This window comes from Schistocerca americana, chromosome 7 (genome assembly GCF_021461395.2).
Source record: "Schistocerca americana isolate TAMUIC-IGC-003095 chromosome 7, iqSchAmer2.1, whole genome shotgun sequence".
Lineage (NCBI taxonomy): Eukaryota > Metazoa > Arthropoda > Insecta > Orthoptera > Acrididae > Schistocerca > Schistocerca americana.
Window position 1 is genome coordinate 93,627,388 of NC_060125.1, and position 17,679 is coordinate 93,645,066.

Consider the following 17,679-nt stretch of genomic DNA (forward strand, 5'->3'; position numbering starts at 1 on the left):
GGTGTTAACATTGGGACATACACAAGTCGTTGGCTGTGTAGGCCCATCGTTTGGAGCGTTTGGTGCACTGTGTGCTTAGATACACTTGTACTCAGCCCAGCATTGAAGTCTTATGTTAGTTATGCCACAGCATGCCACCTGTTCTGTTTTACCAGTCTGCCCATCCAGTGGCATCCGACATCTGTGGTGAGGGGTGGCTGACCAATGCCACAATGTTTGGATGTGGTTTCACCTTGGTTTCGCCACATGTTGAAGATACTCACCACAGCACACCTGAGAAGTTGCGCAGTATGTGAAATGCTTGTGCTGAGCATCTGCACCATCACAATCTGCCCTGGGTCAAACTAAAACAGATTGTGCACCTTCCCCATCCTACATATGGACAGCATGCTCACTGATACTATACACGCCGTGCATGTGTAAGACTAGCAGTCATTCCTCACCAAGTGACACTACTGTCTCCTGGTCAGGTTCATATAGATAGCAGTTTTTACCTGCTTTTCAGATTCAACTGTCCTGAGATGAATGTCCTTCTGAACTTTGAGTGTATTAAAATTTGCATTGTCATGCTTCATCAGATTTTCCAGTGTGTCACAATCTATTCACATATCAGTGTGAGGGTTTTTGAACTTGAGATTAAAATAGTTTGCAGACATACAGAGTGTAACAGATACAGGTGCAGATGCTTTTATTGGTGACTGAGGATGGTATACTGAACAACATTACATCATTTACAGACTAATAATTATGGCTATTCCAAGTCATGTGGTTGGCAGTACTTCCAAGTGCTTGGGGCAGCAGGTCAGGTATTGAAGTGTGGATGCATGGCTACCAAACAGTCAATCTATACTGACAGGCATAGTCCACTAAGCAGTGCAGTTAAAACCATGCAGAAAACATCAGGTCATAAAATTTGTGATGTGTTTGTGGAAAGACAGTTCGTTGTAGAGAAAAAGCAAGATGCAACATATAAAAATATCTGCAATTATACCCGTTACACTCTGTATATCTACAGATGGAATCTTTTACAGGGTCAGCATGTCTTGTTATCCCATATTGTTTATACAGTTCAGTAAGCTTCCTAATACTAAATTTGAAGAAAGAAACTTTATGGTTGATGCCTTCCTCTGGTATAGTGACTCATATATTCAGCAAACTATTGGTGTGTTCTTTTACTAAATTAATTGTTTCCTGTGGGGGTTTGTTGGCTGGCTCTTTCCTCCCTCTTTTGATCTTTAGGTGAAACACTAGTGTGTGAGTCCTTTACTTTTTTTAATACAACATTGTTAGTCCTCTTGTTAGACTCATCCAAGGTTAAGCAAAAATTTATTTGCAAACTCTTTCACCTCATAATAATAATAATAATAATAATAATTCACAGCAAGAAACAAGACAAGAGCTATAAATACTTATGCTATACAAATATTGACCTACTCATTTGGAGTAGTGAAATGGAGTAACACAGACCTAGAAGCACTCAACACACTTACACGATCACAATGCCACAAATATAGAATACATCACATACATTCAGACACAGAAAGATTCATATTAAGCAGAAAGGAAGGAGCAAGGGGATTCATCGACATAAAAAACCTACATTATGGACAGGTAGACAATTTAAGAAAATTCTTTCTAGAACGAGCAGAAACTAGCAAAATACACAAAGCAATCACTCATATAAATACATCGGCTACACCACTGCAATTTCATAACCACTTCTACAACCCTTTATATCACATAACATCAACAGATATGAAGAAAGTAAATTGGAAAAAGAAAACACTACATGGCAAGCACCTGTATCATCTAACACAGCCACACATAGGTCAAGACGCTAAGAAAAGGCAATATATACAGTGAGATGGAAGGATTCATGATTGCAATACAGGATCAAACAATAAACACCAGATATTACAGCAAGCATATTATTACAGATCCCAATACCATAACAGATAAATGCAGACTTTGCAAACAACAAATAGAAACAGTAGATCACATCACAAGCGGGTGTACAATACTAGCAAATACAGAATACCCCAGAAGACATGACAATGTAGCAAAAATAATACATCAACAGCTTGCCTTACAACATAAACTTATAAAACAACACGTTCCCACATACAAGTATGCACCACAAAATGTACTGGAGAATGATGAATACAAATTATACTGGAACAGAAACATTATAACAGATAAAACAACACCACATAACAAACCTGACATCATACTCACCAATAAAAAGAAGAAATTAACACAACTAATCGAAATATCCATACCCAATACAACAAATATACAGAAGAAAACAGGAGAAAAAATTGAAAAATACATCCAACTGGCTGAGTAAGTCAAGGATATGTGGCATCAGGATAAAGTTGACATTATACCGATTATACTATCAACTACAGGAGTCATACCGCACAATATCCACCAGTACATCAACGCAATACAGCTACATCCAAATGTATATATACAACTACAGAAATCCGTAATTATTGATACATGTTCAATAACCCGAAAGTTCCTAAATGCAATGTAACATATACCATACAGTTAAAAGGAAGTCACGCTTGATCAAGGTCTGCGTCACTTTTATTTTTGACCAGACATAATGTCTGAGAAAAGAAATAATAATAATAATAATAATAATAACTAATGGCCAAATGACAATAAAATAATAATAATAATAATATTGTCATTTGGCCCTTACACCAATAGACAATGTCACACATATTATCCAATACAATTGATAATTTATAAGAAACAACTGGATTGTTGCTAGTGTTACGGTATTATATTAGATTTGAAGTATTTATTTATGTCATAGAATGGGTGGTTAATTAGCCAGTTATACAGTATTTGTTTGAATGCTTGTACAGGTAGTTCTTGTACAGATTGTGGAATCTTATTGAATAATTTGTGCCCCATGTGTTCATAACTGTTCAGTGATTTTGTCAGTCTGTGATATGGCTGTCCCATTTGTACTGTAACAGTATACATTTTCTTTGCATTTTGCTTCAGTAACTTCTTTGTTTGTGTAAATTAAAACATGGTATATGTACAAGTTTATTACAGTCATGACCTTTTGTTCACAAAACAATGGTTGATGGTGAACTTTATAAGAAGAACCAGTAATTACCCTAATAGCTTTTTTCTGCAGTATTAAGATGGCATGCACATAATTAGAGTTCTCCCATAAAATAATACCATATGTGAGTATGCTTTGGAAGAAAGAGAAGTATGATGTTCTAACATACCTTTTGGGTATATAATCTATAAGTCAACATAACAGATAAATTACTTTCGACAGCTTACCACTAATATATTCTACATATTGACCCCAAGATAATTTATCATCTAAATGTACCCTCAAAAACTTAACATGACTATGATTGTCTGATGGAAACTTGTCTTTCACATTAAAAACCATGTGCTGTGTTTTGTTGTATTTTAATAAGAAGCCATTTGCTTTAAACCAGTTAGAATCTTGATCCATTGTCTTTGCAACACAATGAAAAGGGGCCAAATATGTATCCTTGGGGGACACCTACCTTAATTTGTTCTATTGTTGACATTTCCTTGCCAACACAGACAATTTACCTACAGTTCTGTAGATACAATTTAATAGTTTAAGACTGTTACCTTCATTGCCATAGAATCCAATTTCTTCCAGAAGTGATGTGTGCTCTTCACTGTCAAAAGCTTTACTTAGACCACAAAAAGTCTCTTGAGAAACGTCTTTATCCTCAAACACTTGTTATATGTATTTGACTACAGAGTTGACAAATTTTTCCTAAAACCGTACTGTGATTCACTAATTATGCCTGGATTTACAAAGTAAAATATAATTGTTGGTAAATTACACATTCCAGTTGGCCTGTAACTTGAAGGTGAGTTAGTGTCTCCTTCTTTATGTATTGGAACTATCCTAGTCCCTTTTAGCTCATCAGGAAAATATCCCTCTGCTGAGCAGTTGTTTATACAATATGTTAAGGGATATACAGTACAATCCATTACTTTCTTTAGTATGTTACAGCATATGTCATATATACCTGCACTGTCTGACGGTTTTAGCTGTTGTACTATCCTTAGGATGAGACTAGGAGAGACCTCAGAGAAGGCAGACATGCATGTATTTGCCAGTGATTTACAAAACATTTTTTTAAAGAATCTCTGATGAACTAATATCAGGTTTGATAATAGAATTTCCTACATTCTCATAATAAAATAATCATTAAATTTTTGGGGACATATTACTTTTCTGTTTCTTTCATTTTAGCAACACTATTTATTAATTTCCATGTGCCATTGCACTTGTTGGTGGAATTCTCAATACTGCTAAAATTGTGTGCTTTTTTGGCCTACACAATGGCCTTTTTATGCTTATTCCTATATTTGAGATAGACTGATCTGGCATGGTCAGTCTTCAGACTTGTATACATTGTGCAGCAGAATAACTTTATTTTTCAGATTTGTTACTTCTTCACTATGTCATGGGGTTTGTTCATTTTTGGCTTACTTTTGAAGCCTTTGTCAGTTATTTTGCATTTATTTATGGGAATGCTGTCATTAAATCGAGTCACAAATGCTTTAAAGAACCTTTCAAATGTTAGCTTTGCTGACAAAATCATTACATAAGATATAAAGTAGATCACCATAACACTGGCCAAACCAGTCTCTTTCTGCAAGGGACTTCTGAAACCTGACAATTTTATCATTTGTGACAGGTATGGTGATTAGAACTTTTGGGACAGGCTTTGCTATATTACTCTTATCATCAGAGAATCTAGTTTTACAATTTAGGAATACAGAATCAGGGGCCAAGAATGGAAATACAGTCACATCACATGATTCTTCTGTAGTTTCAAAATTGACAAAAATGTTGTCGAGATGTGCTTAATCTCTTGTGGGTCTTTTCTTGATAAAGTGTAAATTGCACTGTCTTGGAAGATTTTTCAGCTCAATGACACTACATTTGTGTGTTGTTACATCAGAATCTGAATTCAGATCTCCACCTATTACAATGTCATAATGCAACCATTTTGGCTCTCTAAATACATGTAACAGCATGCCCAATTTTTCTAGAAATATACTGGTGATATCCTTAGGTGACCTGTACAAGGATATTATTACTAATTTAAAACTATCAATGACTATACCAGTATCTTCAGTATTCTGTTTCTCACACAAATACTCTAGATCCCACCTATTAATGGAGCAACTGAGTGATTGGTTAATATATATTGCTACACCACCTCTTCCATGCAATTTTCTACAGTAACTACTTGCTATATTGTAGTTATGAAGTTTCACAACTGTAAGTTCACCCTCAGTAGCCCAATGATCACCCAAACAAAAAATATCAAATTTATTATCTAGGCCAAAAGTAGTTACAAAACGTTCTTTATGTTTTGTTCCTTGAATGTTAAGGTAGCAAATTTTAATCTTGAAATTGTTATTCCCTTCAGACAGAACCGTTTTGTTAGAAGCTATAATATGATTTACCCTGCTTTTCTTATGAGCTTCTTCATCTCACTGCATTCCACTGCTTTCCGACTACCGAGAACACTTGACACTGCTTCTTCAACTGCAGTTCTCTTCCCTCCTCCTGATGGTACTGTACTTACTGTTCCTGATGAAACTTGTTTTTATAGCTTTTGATGGTTCTGCTATAGCTGCTTCATCTTCTAATGCTGCTATTGATAATGCCAATGGTGACAGTGATGCTTCACATGCTGATGCTGATGTCATTTCTTGTTCATGAGGTGTTTCCAGTGATGTTTCTCCCTCATACAGAGTTAGTGCATTCTGTTTTTCATTTGCTGTTGGCTGCAAACCTGTTACAGGTAGCACAATTTTTTCGTGGGTATCCACTCATGAATTTTCTGTTTATTGTGATGATTTCTTTATTTACACAAGAATTTTCAGTTAAGTCATGCATGTCTGGAATGCTTATGACAAATACCTTGGCTTGTGAAATTTTTCCTAGTGATTCTTTCAGTGCTTTTACTGCAAGGTTACTCTGGTTTTTGTACACATCATTTCCTCCTCCAATTATGATTCAGTTCACACCGTTTTTTTTTTTTTTTTTTTTTTTTTTTTTTTTGTGTGGTTCAGAGTTCTTTAACAATTCTCATAAAAGATCTCCAGGCTTTGAAATTTCAGGGACTTTATATTCTGACTGATTATTAGACATGATTATAGCTGGTCTCCTACCATGACGTGTTGATAATACACTCCTGGAAATTGAAATAAGAACACCGTGAATTCATTGTCCCAGGAAGGGGAAACTTTATTGACACATTCCTGGGGTCAGATACATCACATGATCACACTGACAGAACCACAGGCACATAGACACAGACAACAGAGCATGCACAGTGTCGGCACTAGTACAGTGTATATCCACCTTTCGCAGCAATGCAGGCTGCTATTCTCCCATGGAGACGATCGTAGAGATGCTGGATGTAGTCCTGTGGAACGGCTTGCCATGCCATTTCCACCTGGCGCCTCAGTTGGACCAGCGTTCGTGCTGGACGTGCAGACCGCGTGAGACGACGCTTCATCCAGTCCCAAACATGCTCAATGGGGGACAGATCCGGAGATCTTGCTGGCCAGGGTAGTTGACTTACACCTTCTAGAGCACGTTGGGTGGCACGGGATACATGCGGACGTGCATTGTCCTGTTGGAACAGCAAGTTCCCTTGCCGGTCTAGGAATGGTAGAACGATGGGTTCGATGACGGTTTGGATGTACCGTGCACTATTCAGTGTCCCCTCGACGATCACCAGTGGTGTACGGCCAGTGTAGGAGATCGCTCCCCACACCATGATGCCGGGTGTTGGCCCTGTGTGCCTCGGTCGTATGCAGTCCTGATTGTGGCGCTCACCTGCACGGTGCCAAACACGCATACGACCATCATTGGCACCAAGGCAGAAGCGACTCTCATCGCTGAAGACGACACGTCTCCATTCGTCCCTCCATTCACGCCTGTCGCGACACCACTGGAGGCGGGCTGCACGATGTTGGGGCGTGAGTGGAAGACGGCCTAACGGTGTGCGGGACCGTAGCTCAGCTTCATGGAGACGGTTGCGAATGGTCCTCGCCGATACCCCAGGAGCAACAGTGTCCCTAATTTGCTGGGAAGTGGCGGTGCGGTCCCCTACGGCACTGCGTAGGATCCTACGGTCTTGGCGTGCATCCGTGCGTCACTGCGGTCCGGTCCCAGGTCGACGGGCACGTGCACCTTCCGCCGACCACTGGCGACAACATCGATGTACTGTGGAGACCTCACGCCCCACGTGTTGAGCAATTCGGCGGTACGTCCACCCGGCCTCCCGCATGCCCACTATACGCCCTCGCTCAAAGTCCGTCAACTGCACATACGGTCCACGTCCACGCTGTTGCGGCATGCTACCAGTGTTAAAGACTGCGATGGAGCTCCGTATGCCATGGCAAACTGGCTGACACTGACGGCGGCGGTGCACAAATGCTGCGCAGCTAGCGCCATTCGACGGCCAACACCGCGGTTCCTGGTGTGTCCGCTGTGCCGTGCGTGTGATCATTGCTTGTACAGCCCTCTCGCAGTGTCCGGAGCAAGTATGGTGGGTCTGACACACCGGTGTCAATGTGTTCTTTTTTCCATTTCCAGGAGTGTATGTATATTTCTTCTTTTTTCTTTGCTGTTTGCTTTTCTGTCTTGTGTTCCACATTTTCACATGTTGCAATAACACAACTTTTATGTTTAACGGCACATGGCAGTAATGAGTTTTCTCTGACACATTTTTGGTCGATAGTTGTTTCTGAGCAATTTTCCGCAGCATTGAAATTTTCTTTCTGTGGTTTTGGACAGTCTTCATTTAGAACATCATATTTATTCATTAATGGAACATGAAAAATGTTCGTATTTAATACAGGGTGGGAGAATTTCTTAGGGCTAATATGTACACTCTCTTGTTCACAGCTTTGCATCTCTATGGGAATGCCCACATACTGAATCAAACTTTTCAGCATTTTGGCATATTGTCTAGCATTTCTTAAGTTGTTATGCAGTTCTTCGCTCATAGTTATTGTGTTTCCAGCATTGCACATTTCTAGAGCAACTTCATGACCATTTCACTCAGTTCGACAGTCACACTAATATTTACTAAGCTTTGTTTCCAGAAGAAAACATGAATGATACCATTTATGCATCACTACACATATTCTGATACTTTTATGACTTTTTTTCCACATAGCAGGCAATTTAATAATGGTAATTTACCACTATTTATGAAGCGATTTACCACTGCATCTGTATGCACCACCATCTTGAATCCGAGGCTGTACTCTGCACCTAAGTTTTTATCTTTTATCATGTCTCCTTTTTTAAATTCTCTGTGGGTCTTTCAATGTGACTGAAGTTGCCCAATTTCCAGTGATCATCAAAAAATCTCTGGCCACTTCATTTGCGGTAGTTTTATGGTTCTCTTGAATCTACATTCATGAGGATGATTTTCCATTGTTTTACCTGCATGAAACTTTCCTTTTTTGTCAATACACTCTGTTCTAAAGTTTCTATTTACATGTGCATTGTTCGCTTTCACCAGTTTTTGCTTCTGAACTTCTTCCTGGTGTCCCTTGTTCTGGAGTCTATTTTTGATTTGGAAGGATAAGCATCATCTGATTCAGTCTCATTGACCATCTTTTTATCATCAGTTGATGAAGAATCAGCAGTAAAACAAAACATATCATTTAAGTTCAGTTTTGTTACATTAACAGTCACTTGTTATGTTTGGTCATAATCACTAGTGTAGTACATTAGACTAGTTGTTCTCATTGTCATCAAAAACAGTAAGAGGAACCAAGCCAAACTCAAATCACCTTCGTTTACTTCTTGATTCATTCAATATCTCATCACCAAGTACATATTCTTTATCATAGTCACAATCTGGAAATAAACAATAATTGTAGCTTAAATTGCAACTTATTATATTTATTAAATAAAGCTAAATTTGTATCTTAAAATGATCACTACCATTTACCACCAAAGTACATGTCATGTTCATCAGAAGAATCACTAAGACTTCAATTTTGAACTACTTAATACTTGTTTAAATAATTTTTTTGAAATTAAACAACAAAAAATGCTTCGTTTTATCATCTGTGTTCATTTGTGATTCAGTGAGCCAAACAAACATGAAACATTTTCACAGTAAACACCACAAAATTGGCAGCGTGTCACTACAACACTTTCTGAAGCAAGTGTTGTGTTTGAAGCCATTGGAGGTAAATGCTTTACATATCCCTGTTGGCTTCCAAACAAAGTTTTACCCTTGTTGGCTTCCAAACAGATATTTTGTTTTTTCTACTCATCGGTATTCATTGCCAGCAACATTTTTATGTGCTTTAAATATATGTTTCTGCTCGTAGCTCACATTTTTCAAAAAGCACTCTTATTTCCCTTGGGCTCTCGATGCCTCAATCCAGAATGAGGCAAGAGCCCCGTTTTGTCCCTCTCTCCCTTGCGGACACCTATGTGCAGGCTTGACATCAGCGCAAGCAGACAAGGCATTGTTGCTAAAAGAAATTTTCCAAAATTTTCAAATTGGCCATCTTCCTTGTGATGATCTTGAGGTGGTGGTGCAGTCAGCATATTTATGGGTAGCTATCACTTTAAAATTATGGCACACAGTAGCCCTTACCTGCAGATGTTTCAGTCCTAGAAATTACTTCACATGTTCAGAAAAATAAGTGCAACATTTTCAGCTCAGGAATTGTGCTGATCCTCCACATTGCCCTTCTATATGGGTCTGCACAAACATATTTTTTGCCAATATTAACATAGGAGGTATTTTATATTCCAACCTATAGTACGGATCTTGCACTAACTGATTTATATTTTATCCTAAACTGAAGGAATGCCTGTCCAGTCATCGTGTCCAGCATATCGGACTGTTACATATTAGTTCAAATTAGGTCTCACTTCCAGTGGTGAATATGTTGAGAAGTAACTAAGTGATCATTGTGTCTGTTTAAATAAATGTGTCTATCAGAATTGCTTGGCAAGGTGAACTGTAGATCTGGACATAGCGGGAACTAACTTGGTTGCCTAACTACGTACTGCCATGTTCCAGTTAAAGTTGTGCATGTTGTTACCTGACAGTGCAAGCATGCCTTTAATGAAATAAATTTATTGGCAGTGAGGATGAGAAGGTAGTGACAGTGCAGATGGCACAGGTAACAAAACATGCAGGGCAGGTTTAAGGCCCAAACAGCTCAAGCCACCTCATGGGATGCCAGGCTGAGGGGTGTGCTACAGGTTTTACAAATGTAATATTTCTGTACAGGACACATCACAGTTAGTAGCAGCTGGAAGAGTCATCAGGGGCACCCAAGTGCAAGGTTTATATATTGTACTTACCACAACATGTGGAAAAAGGGTAAGGGGGAGGCACCAAATTATAAGTTGTTTGTGTGGAAAAGGTTCTCAAAGCGGTCCTGATGTGTAAGTAAAATGTTAAATATCCTATTATGTGCAAATTTCAGCAGGAGGGGCAAGACATTGAGAGGTGTGGAACTGAAGTATTTACTCCAAGGAAAAAAACAACAAATCTTCCATTGATAATATTAGTAAATGTGTTATCTGATAGCAGTTTATGTGACACCATGAAAAATAGGATACATCAACTTTGCAAAAACTTTCTAGCTAACGTTTTCATAAGCAGACTTCAAAGCTAGCAAAAGAACTGCTTCAAGGGGAAGGCATAGGTTTAGGGACAAGGACTGGATATGAGGCTGAATAGTGATGTGATCTAAGGTGCCAATAACCTCTCCCTAAAGCCATTCACTGTAATGTGGTTTCATTCAAGAGATATTGTGTTTGGAAAGTGGACAAGATGAATATAGGTACCATCCGTGAAAATGATGGCATTTTGCAGAACAGCAAACAGCATGATAGCATAGTGTATAAGGCTGCTAGCTGATATGCTGTGGAACACTGGTTCAATCTCAGTTAGAAATGAATTTTTGTATTCTTTTATCTTTTTCTGTATTCTTGCTCTGCTTTCTCTTCTGATAATCATCTTCACAACAAAATAGACATCAAAGAGATCAAATATAATTAATTTCATATTTAATATACTGCAAACACATACAGATTTATACATGATCTTGTGTTTTATAATTATTAGAGTAACCAGTACTTCAATCAGATACTGTGCACATTTTGCTATATCACAGCTGCCGCTATTGTGTTTCTTTTCAATGGATCATATGGAAACTGATATTGTCCATTTTCCAAGGATGATCTCCCTTTATGAAAACCCACCAGTGTGAACAGTTTTAGCTTATGCTATGTGGCACCTTAAACTACTCACCACTCAGTCTGTTTTATGATCCTCCTACCCAACCTGTGCTCTTCCTTTGTTATTAAAATTGTTCCAGCCACAAACTTGAGAAGTTCTTGACCCACCTGGACAGTTGTGTGCTGATGAAAGTGAGTAGGACCATGGCAACCCTGCCACCCATAGACCCCAGGGTGACCAGTGAAGCAATCCAGCAACTGGGGAGTGGGAGCTATATGCTTATCTGAGTCCATAGTGAGAGGTGCCAGCATGGCCAGCAATGATGGCGGATAGAGAGGAGAGGCTCTGGTGACGGAGATCCTGCTTCCACCCCCACTGATGGCAGTGCCTGCATAGTGCTATGGCAAGCTGCAGGAAGCAACACGCTGTTGTTGCTGGTGAAGCTCTGACCACCACAATAAGAAGGTTTGCTCAACCCTCACAGTGGCCAGGGCTGACAAAGAATGAGGCATAGGGCCCACAGCCCACGCGAAAGGCCCTGGACTCATTGTGGGGCACAACTGGTCCTGGTGGCATGCCACAAGTCAATCTCCATTGCAAACCATGAAGATGCGGCAATAGCACTGGCTGTGGATGATGGCCAGAATCCAGTGACAGAGCCACCCAAACATCCTGGCCCAAACCAGTGAACTGGGTGCGAACTATGGAAACAGTGACTGGTATCACTGAGGGGGGGGCCTACCAGGGAGCAAAAAGTTGAGCAGCACCAATGGCTGATGCCCATGTAGGGGCCTGGCAGGACTCTTGACCCCAGCTGGCATTGTTCTGAAAGAGCTTAAAAAACTGTGAGAGCCTCATCAGCCAGGAATTCTTTCACTTGCACATCTGTGTCTTCAATGTTTGGACTAGGGATTCTGTCTCACCATTCGGCTGCATATGGAATGGAAGTGCTGTGACATGTAATGGCAAATTCTGTTCTGTATATAAAAGTCCTTGAAAGATTGCACTATGAACTGAGCACCATTGTCCAAAAGCATGGTGCAAGAAGTCTTCTATGGAGAAGATCTTCAAGAGAGCCTTAATAGTTGCATCTGCTGTTTGCTGTTCTGGACAGGCAGTGAATGACATAGTACACTATAATGTACTAAGAAAAAGTGTCAGTGGATAATAACTAGAAGTGATGAAAAAAAGGACCAGTGCAATTAATGTGGATTCTTTTCAAAGGCTGTGCGGGAACCAGTAATGGTGAAAAAACAGTGTTCATTGCCATCTGCTGACCCAAACACTTGGGGCAGGCTGCAACAAGGTGTTCCACCTCCTGATCAATGCCCAGCCAAAATACATGGCATTACGGCATTGTATTTGTGAGAAAGATCCCCCATTGATCCTGAGGTAATAAGTGGAGGACCCTCTGCCACAGAGCTGCTGAAACCATGATAAGGGGAGTAAACCCTTCTATTGACAGGAGAATAATGCTGTCCAAGAGGCAGAGGTGATGATGTAATGCATAAAAATTCCGAAGCAGGTCTGATGTCTGGCTCTGTGGATGGTCAGGGCCCATGTTGCATAATGCTTATGACCTGCTGGAGCACCAGATCAGCAGCCGCAGCAAATTTGATGTGGGAACTGGTGATGGGCAAACCATCCACCATATACCTCACCTCTGTATCCAGTTTTTCAACTGGATAGCATTTCCTTCTGGTCAGATGAGGATTCAAGGGCCTTAGGGAGCCAGAACAGAGCACCTGCATTTGCATGTTGAGATGTGGGATGAAAATGGTTCTCATAATTATAGCAGGACAAGAACAGAACCCAACACTGAAGGCAATGAGCAGCTTTGTCTGGTAAGGATTCTGACAAACTAAACAGTGAAACCTAGGAATTATGATTAAATGAAATTTTACATCATACCAGAACAAATGAAATTTTTTATGGTGTAAACAATAGCAAAAGCTTCTTTTTTCACTAGGAAATAATGCTGATGAGTTGATTTGCGTGTTTTTGGCAATAAAGGCAATAAGCTGTTTGGAGCACTTTGAATGGCGATGGGCCAAGAGCATGCGCACCCCATATCGGGATGTGTCTGTGGCCAGAACATTATGTTTGCCAGATTGAAATGTTGCAAGATACGGCACAGAGCGAATACTATCCTTAAGCTGCACAAAAGCATGCTCACAAGCTGCAGACCAAACAAAAGGAGCACATTTCCAAAGCAACAGATGCAATGGGTAGGGAATAATAGCCACTCTGGGAATAAACTTGTGATAGTGTGCAACTTTGTCAAGGAACGCCTGAAGTTATTGTAGGCTAGATCCTTAGGGAAAAGCTGTAATGGTGGCTGCATGTTGCTTCATGGAGCACACACTCTTCTGGGAAATTTCATGACCTAAATAAACAATGAAATGTTGGAAAAAGTGAGACTTATTGAGATTATATTCAAAGCATTCAGCCTACAGAACAGTAAACAAAGAACAGAGGTTATGTAGATGGTCATCCGAGGTAGCATCTGTCACGACGATACCATCAAGATAATTAATGCAATGGAGAACAGCCATCATAATCTTTTTTAAAAAATGCTGGAAGATGGCAGGCACACTAGCAACCCCAAACATTTGACACTGATGCTGACAGATGATGAAAGTCATATTAACTCCAAGAACTGTTTTGATGCTTCGTCTAATGGGATATGAGGATAGGCTTCAGACAAGTCGATTTTTGAAAAGAATTTTTGAGCAACTCTTCCAGGCAATACAGGAGGTAAGTGTCTATGAGTGACTGTGCATTAATAGTGACATTGAAGTCACCACAAAGCTGAAGTTGACCAGATGGCTTCTTTATGATCATGAAGTGTGTAAACCATTCTCCTCTCTTGAGGAAATTGGTCAAATCACTTCCAATGAAGTTAAGCAATCCAGCTCTGTCTTAAAGTTGTCACGAAAGCTACTGGTACTGACCATGTCCAAAAAAGTTAAGGCAGTCAAAGGGTTTTAGGGTGATGTGTGGTGCAAAATTGTTTGCACAATGTAACCCTGGGGCATAAACGTCATAAAACTCGGAACACATGGAATTCCATTTGTGATAAGGCACTTAGTCTGACACTAGATGCCCTGCATCCACAATAGCAAAACAAAAAGTAGCAAAGGCATCTAAGCCACACAGATTTTCAGCATTTGCATTGTTAACAACCAAATATGTAATGGAATGAACAACTGTGTTAGCCATCAGTTGGCTGAGAATAGGAATCTACAGTTTGTTACAGCTTACCAATCGATGCTTGATGTGTGCTAATGGTGGTGACCCTAGCTCTGGCAAATGTCTGTGACTTGAATAGGGACACAGCTGCCTCTGTGAGTTGTAGTAGTAATGGCTGATTCATCAACTGCATTTCAATGAAAAGTTTGTTCTGGCTTGCAGACAATGTCAATCACAGTTACGAAACATTATGAATATCAACATCCAATGATAGTATTCATGCAGTGACTCCTGCAGGAGGGGGGAGGGTACATTTTGACATACAGCTGCTACATGACAGAGGGTAATGAAAAAATGGCATTCACTGTTCTTGCTGCCGACAATGCATTTGTTCGTGTCGACCCAGTTGGCTTGTTGGTACTGTGCCTCTCTCTTCTTCACCCAGTGTACTAGGCTCCATGCACTGGGCTGCATGCTGTCAAGATTGACAGCATAACCCCAAGACTCCAATCGTCAGCCCACAGTGTGGGAAACCTCAAATGACTGTGCAATATTCAAAATCTCTTCCAACATTGGGTTCTCAAGCTTAAGGGCACATTGACAAACCTCCTTATATGGGGCTGAATGAATGATCATGTCTTTGACTGTGACATCCCAAAGCTTAGCTGTGATGAAACAACACTTATAACTGAGGCCTTGTAGCTGATCTGCCCAAGTGTGATATGACTGCTGTGCCTGTTTGTGACATTCATCGAATTCAGCACACACAGCAACCACATGCATATGCTTGCAGTGATGATAGGACAGCAAATTACATGCATCGACAAAAGAAACTGACTCTGCTTCCCACAGAGGAGCTAACTGGTGTAGCAGTTGATACTTACGAGGTAGTAGGCAGTATCCATGATAAGAAATGAACTTTACAGACCTTGTCAACTGCTCGGAATGCCACAAAATTTTGGTGAACCCACTTCTTCTTAGCATTCCAGTTTACCGTGGTTTCAGCACAGGTGAACATCTGGTGGCTGAGAACGGGTCAGGATAGACAACAACCACTCCAATACAGCTGTATGCAGCTGCTGTTGTCACAGGAGTGACTGGAGTAAAGCCTCCATGATCTAGCCGAACAGCAAAGAGACCACGGAATCCAAAACATATGAAAATTTTTCCCTCACTTGTTGCAACTTGTGTTCTAGCTAGGAACACAAGGAAACACACAGCCATGAAAGATATACAATTTTAATGGATGACAGAGTGAAATCAATTAGAATACATGAAATTAGTTTATATGTCAAGTCACATTTAGTAACTGAGGGCTCAGAGGCCCATACGTTTTGTTATAAAAATGCTATCCATGACAGATGTTGCTGGGGTAGTGCTATGTGCACACTGTGGACCTGATGAAGGTGGTTGGTGAGAATTGATAGCGTTTGTCTGTTTCTGATTGACATTCTGTACTCTTTTATCTGGATGGGACGTGGTTAGTGCCATTGTGGGATTGTATGCTTCATAGAAATCAGTTTTGCTAGAGAGATGTTGAATGGTACACTGTAAAGTGCTTTGCTTTCACTGCACAAAACAAGTGACACCAAGATCTTTCAATAACCAAAATTATTCTCGCAAAGAAAGTCAGCTGTTCATAGTAGGTAGTTAATTTGCTGTAGGTTAGTGACTTCTTGCTCTATGCCAAAGAACTTTGAGTGTTACCTTCTGTTAATGTGTTCTGAAAGAGTTCCTTTCAGTAGAACCATAGCAGACTACCTTAGTTCTGGATTTTCTTTAGCTAACGAAGAATCCGTTGCAAAAGTTGTATCTTAATTTAATATTGATAGTTTCTTGTTGTACCTAAACAAACTGTAGTGCAAATCATAGTTTCTCTGTTATTCTAGACTTATCGATGTGAAACACAATAATGAATGATACTTCCATTTCAGTACCTGAGGCTGTAATCTGTTACAGGTCTGGGGAGATGCTGCAGTGCAGATATTTTTTGCATTGAGTCCAGCTTGGGGAGGTCTCATTACTCTTGCATCCTACAACAAATTCTCCAACAACTGTTACAAGTAAGAATTAAAAAAAAATTATTCATGTCTTTACACTGTTGCATCAGAATTGAAGGCAGAGTAAATTTTTGTGTTGAATTAACCATTGGGGTATTGCAGTATTGTAAGCACTGAGTCCATTGTTTGCTGACAGGTGGTCAGTGCTTTGACTGCTTAGGGGAAAGACTAGGAAGGTAGGTAACAGAGAGCAACAGATACCATCACTTATCATTTAGTTTTTTTTTTCACTATTGTGCTTCATAAAATTGATCATAATTGCCAGTGATTCTGCTCAATTTAGGACATCAAGAAGAAAAAGTAGAAGTTCCACAAATGTGGTGAATATTAGGTGTTGTGGAATTTATCTCTAGCTCTTCCTTCCTGAGTAACTGCTATCTCAAGGTAAAGTAGTTCATTAATACTGGTAAATTAGTTGTCAAGTAAGTGACCAAGTCAACATGTAACAGTTAGTGATAGGAATTCAATTAAAGGGTTGTGATGATTGAAAGTAATTTCCTATTGACCCAAAGACTAGCTCATAACAATCTGAACAATAGATCATTACTCATTGTAAAGATGACATGTTGAGTTGCAGACAGGCACAACAAAAAGACTGTTACACATTTACACTGCTGCTCAATGTGACTGTTGCATTCCAGTCCCACCTGCCAGAGAAGGCAGTCATGCATGCAAGGTGTGCTTGCTTGTGTGCGTATGTTTTCTTTTCTGAAGAAGACTTTGACCAACAGCTAAATGTATAACAGCCTTTTCGTTCTGCCTGTCTGCAGCTCAGTGTGTGCCCTTTACAGTGAGTAGCAGTCTATCCTTTTCCTAATATTGTTGACATTCCAAGTTGGTATTTTCATTGTTTCATAAAGATTTGGGGTATACATCTGACATTGTTCACTTATAACAAATATATCTGGAATACTCTGAAATCAAAACAGATTCAAAGAGTTTCTAGTGTTGCTTTCTTGTCCAGCTCAGGGGACTTTCATAATGTGAAAGAAATCCATATTAGAATTATGATAGGAAATTCACTTTTACAGTCATGTATACCACAATTTAAAGCAATGAAACTGCTTTTGTTGCCTTGAATTTGAATTATGAATACAATGATTCATGTTAAAATAAGTATTACTGGAACAGAACAATGGAAA

The 17,679-nt window shown here is 39.7% G+C and overlaps 1 protein-coding gene across 1 annotated transcript in view; it reads left to right on the forward strand.

Moving 5' to 3' along the window:
- Nucleotides 1–17,679, forward strand: part of LOC124622736 (sodium- and chloride-dependent glycine transporter 2-like) — a 467,104-nt gene that overhangs the window by 331,986 nt on the left and 117,439 nt on the right. The window contains exon 6 of the mRNA XM_047148526.1: nucleotides 16,437–16,540. Coding sequence (XP_047004482.1) covers nucleotides 16,437–16,540 — 104 coding nt within the window. The remainder of the gene's footprint in view (nucleotides 1–16,436; nucleotides 16,541–17,679) is intronic.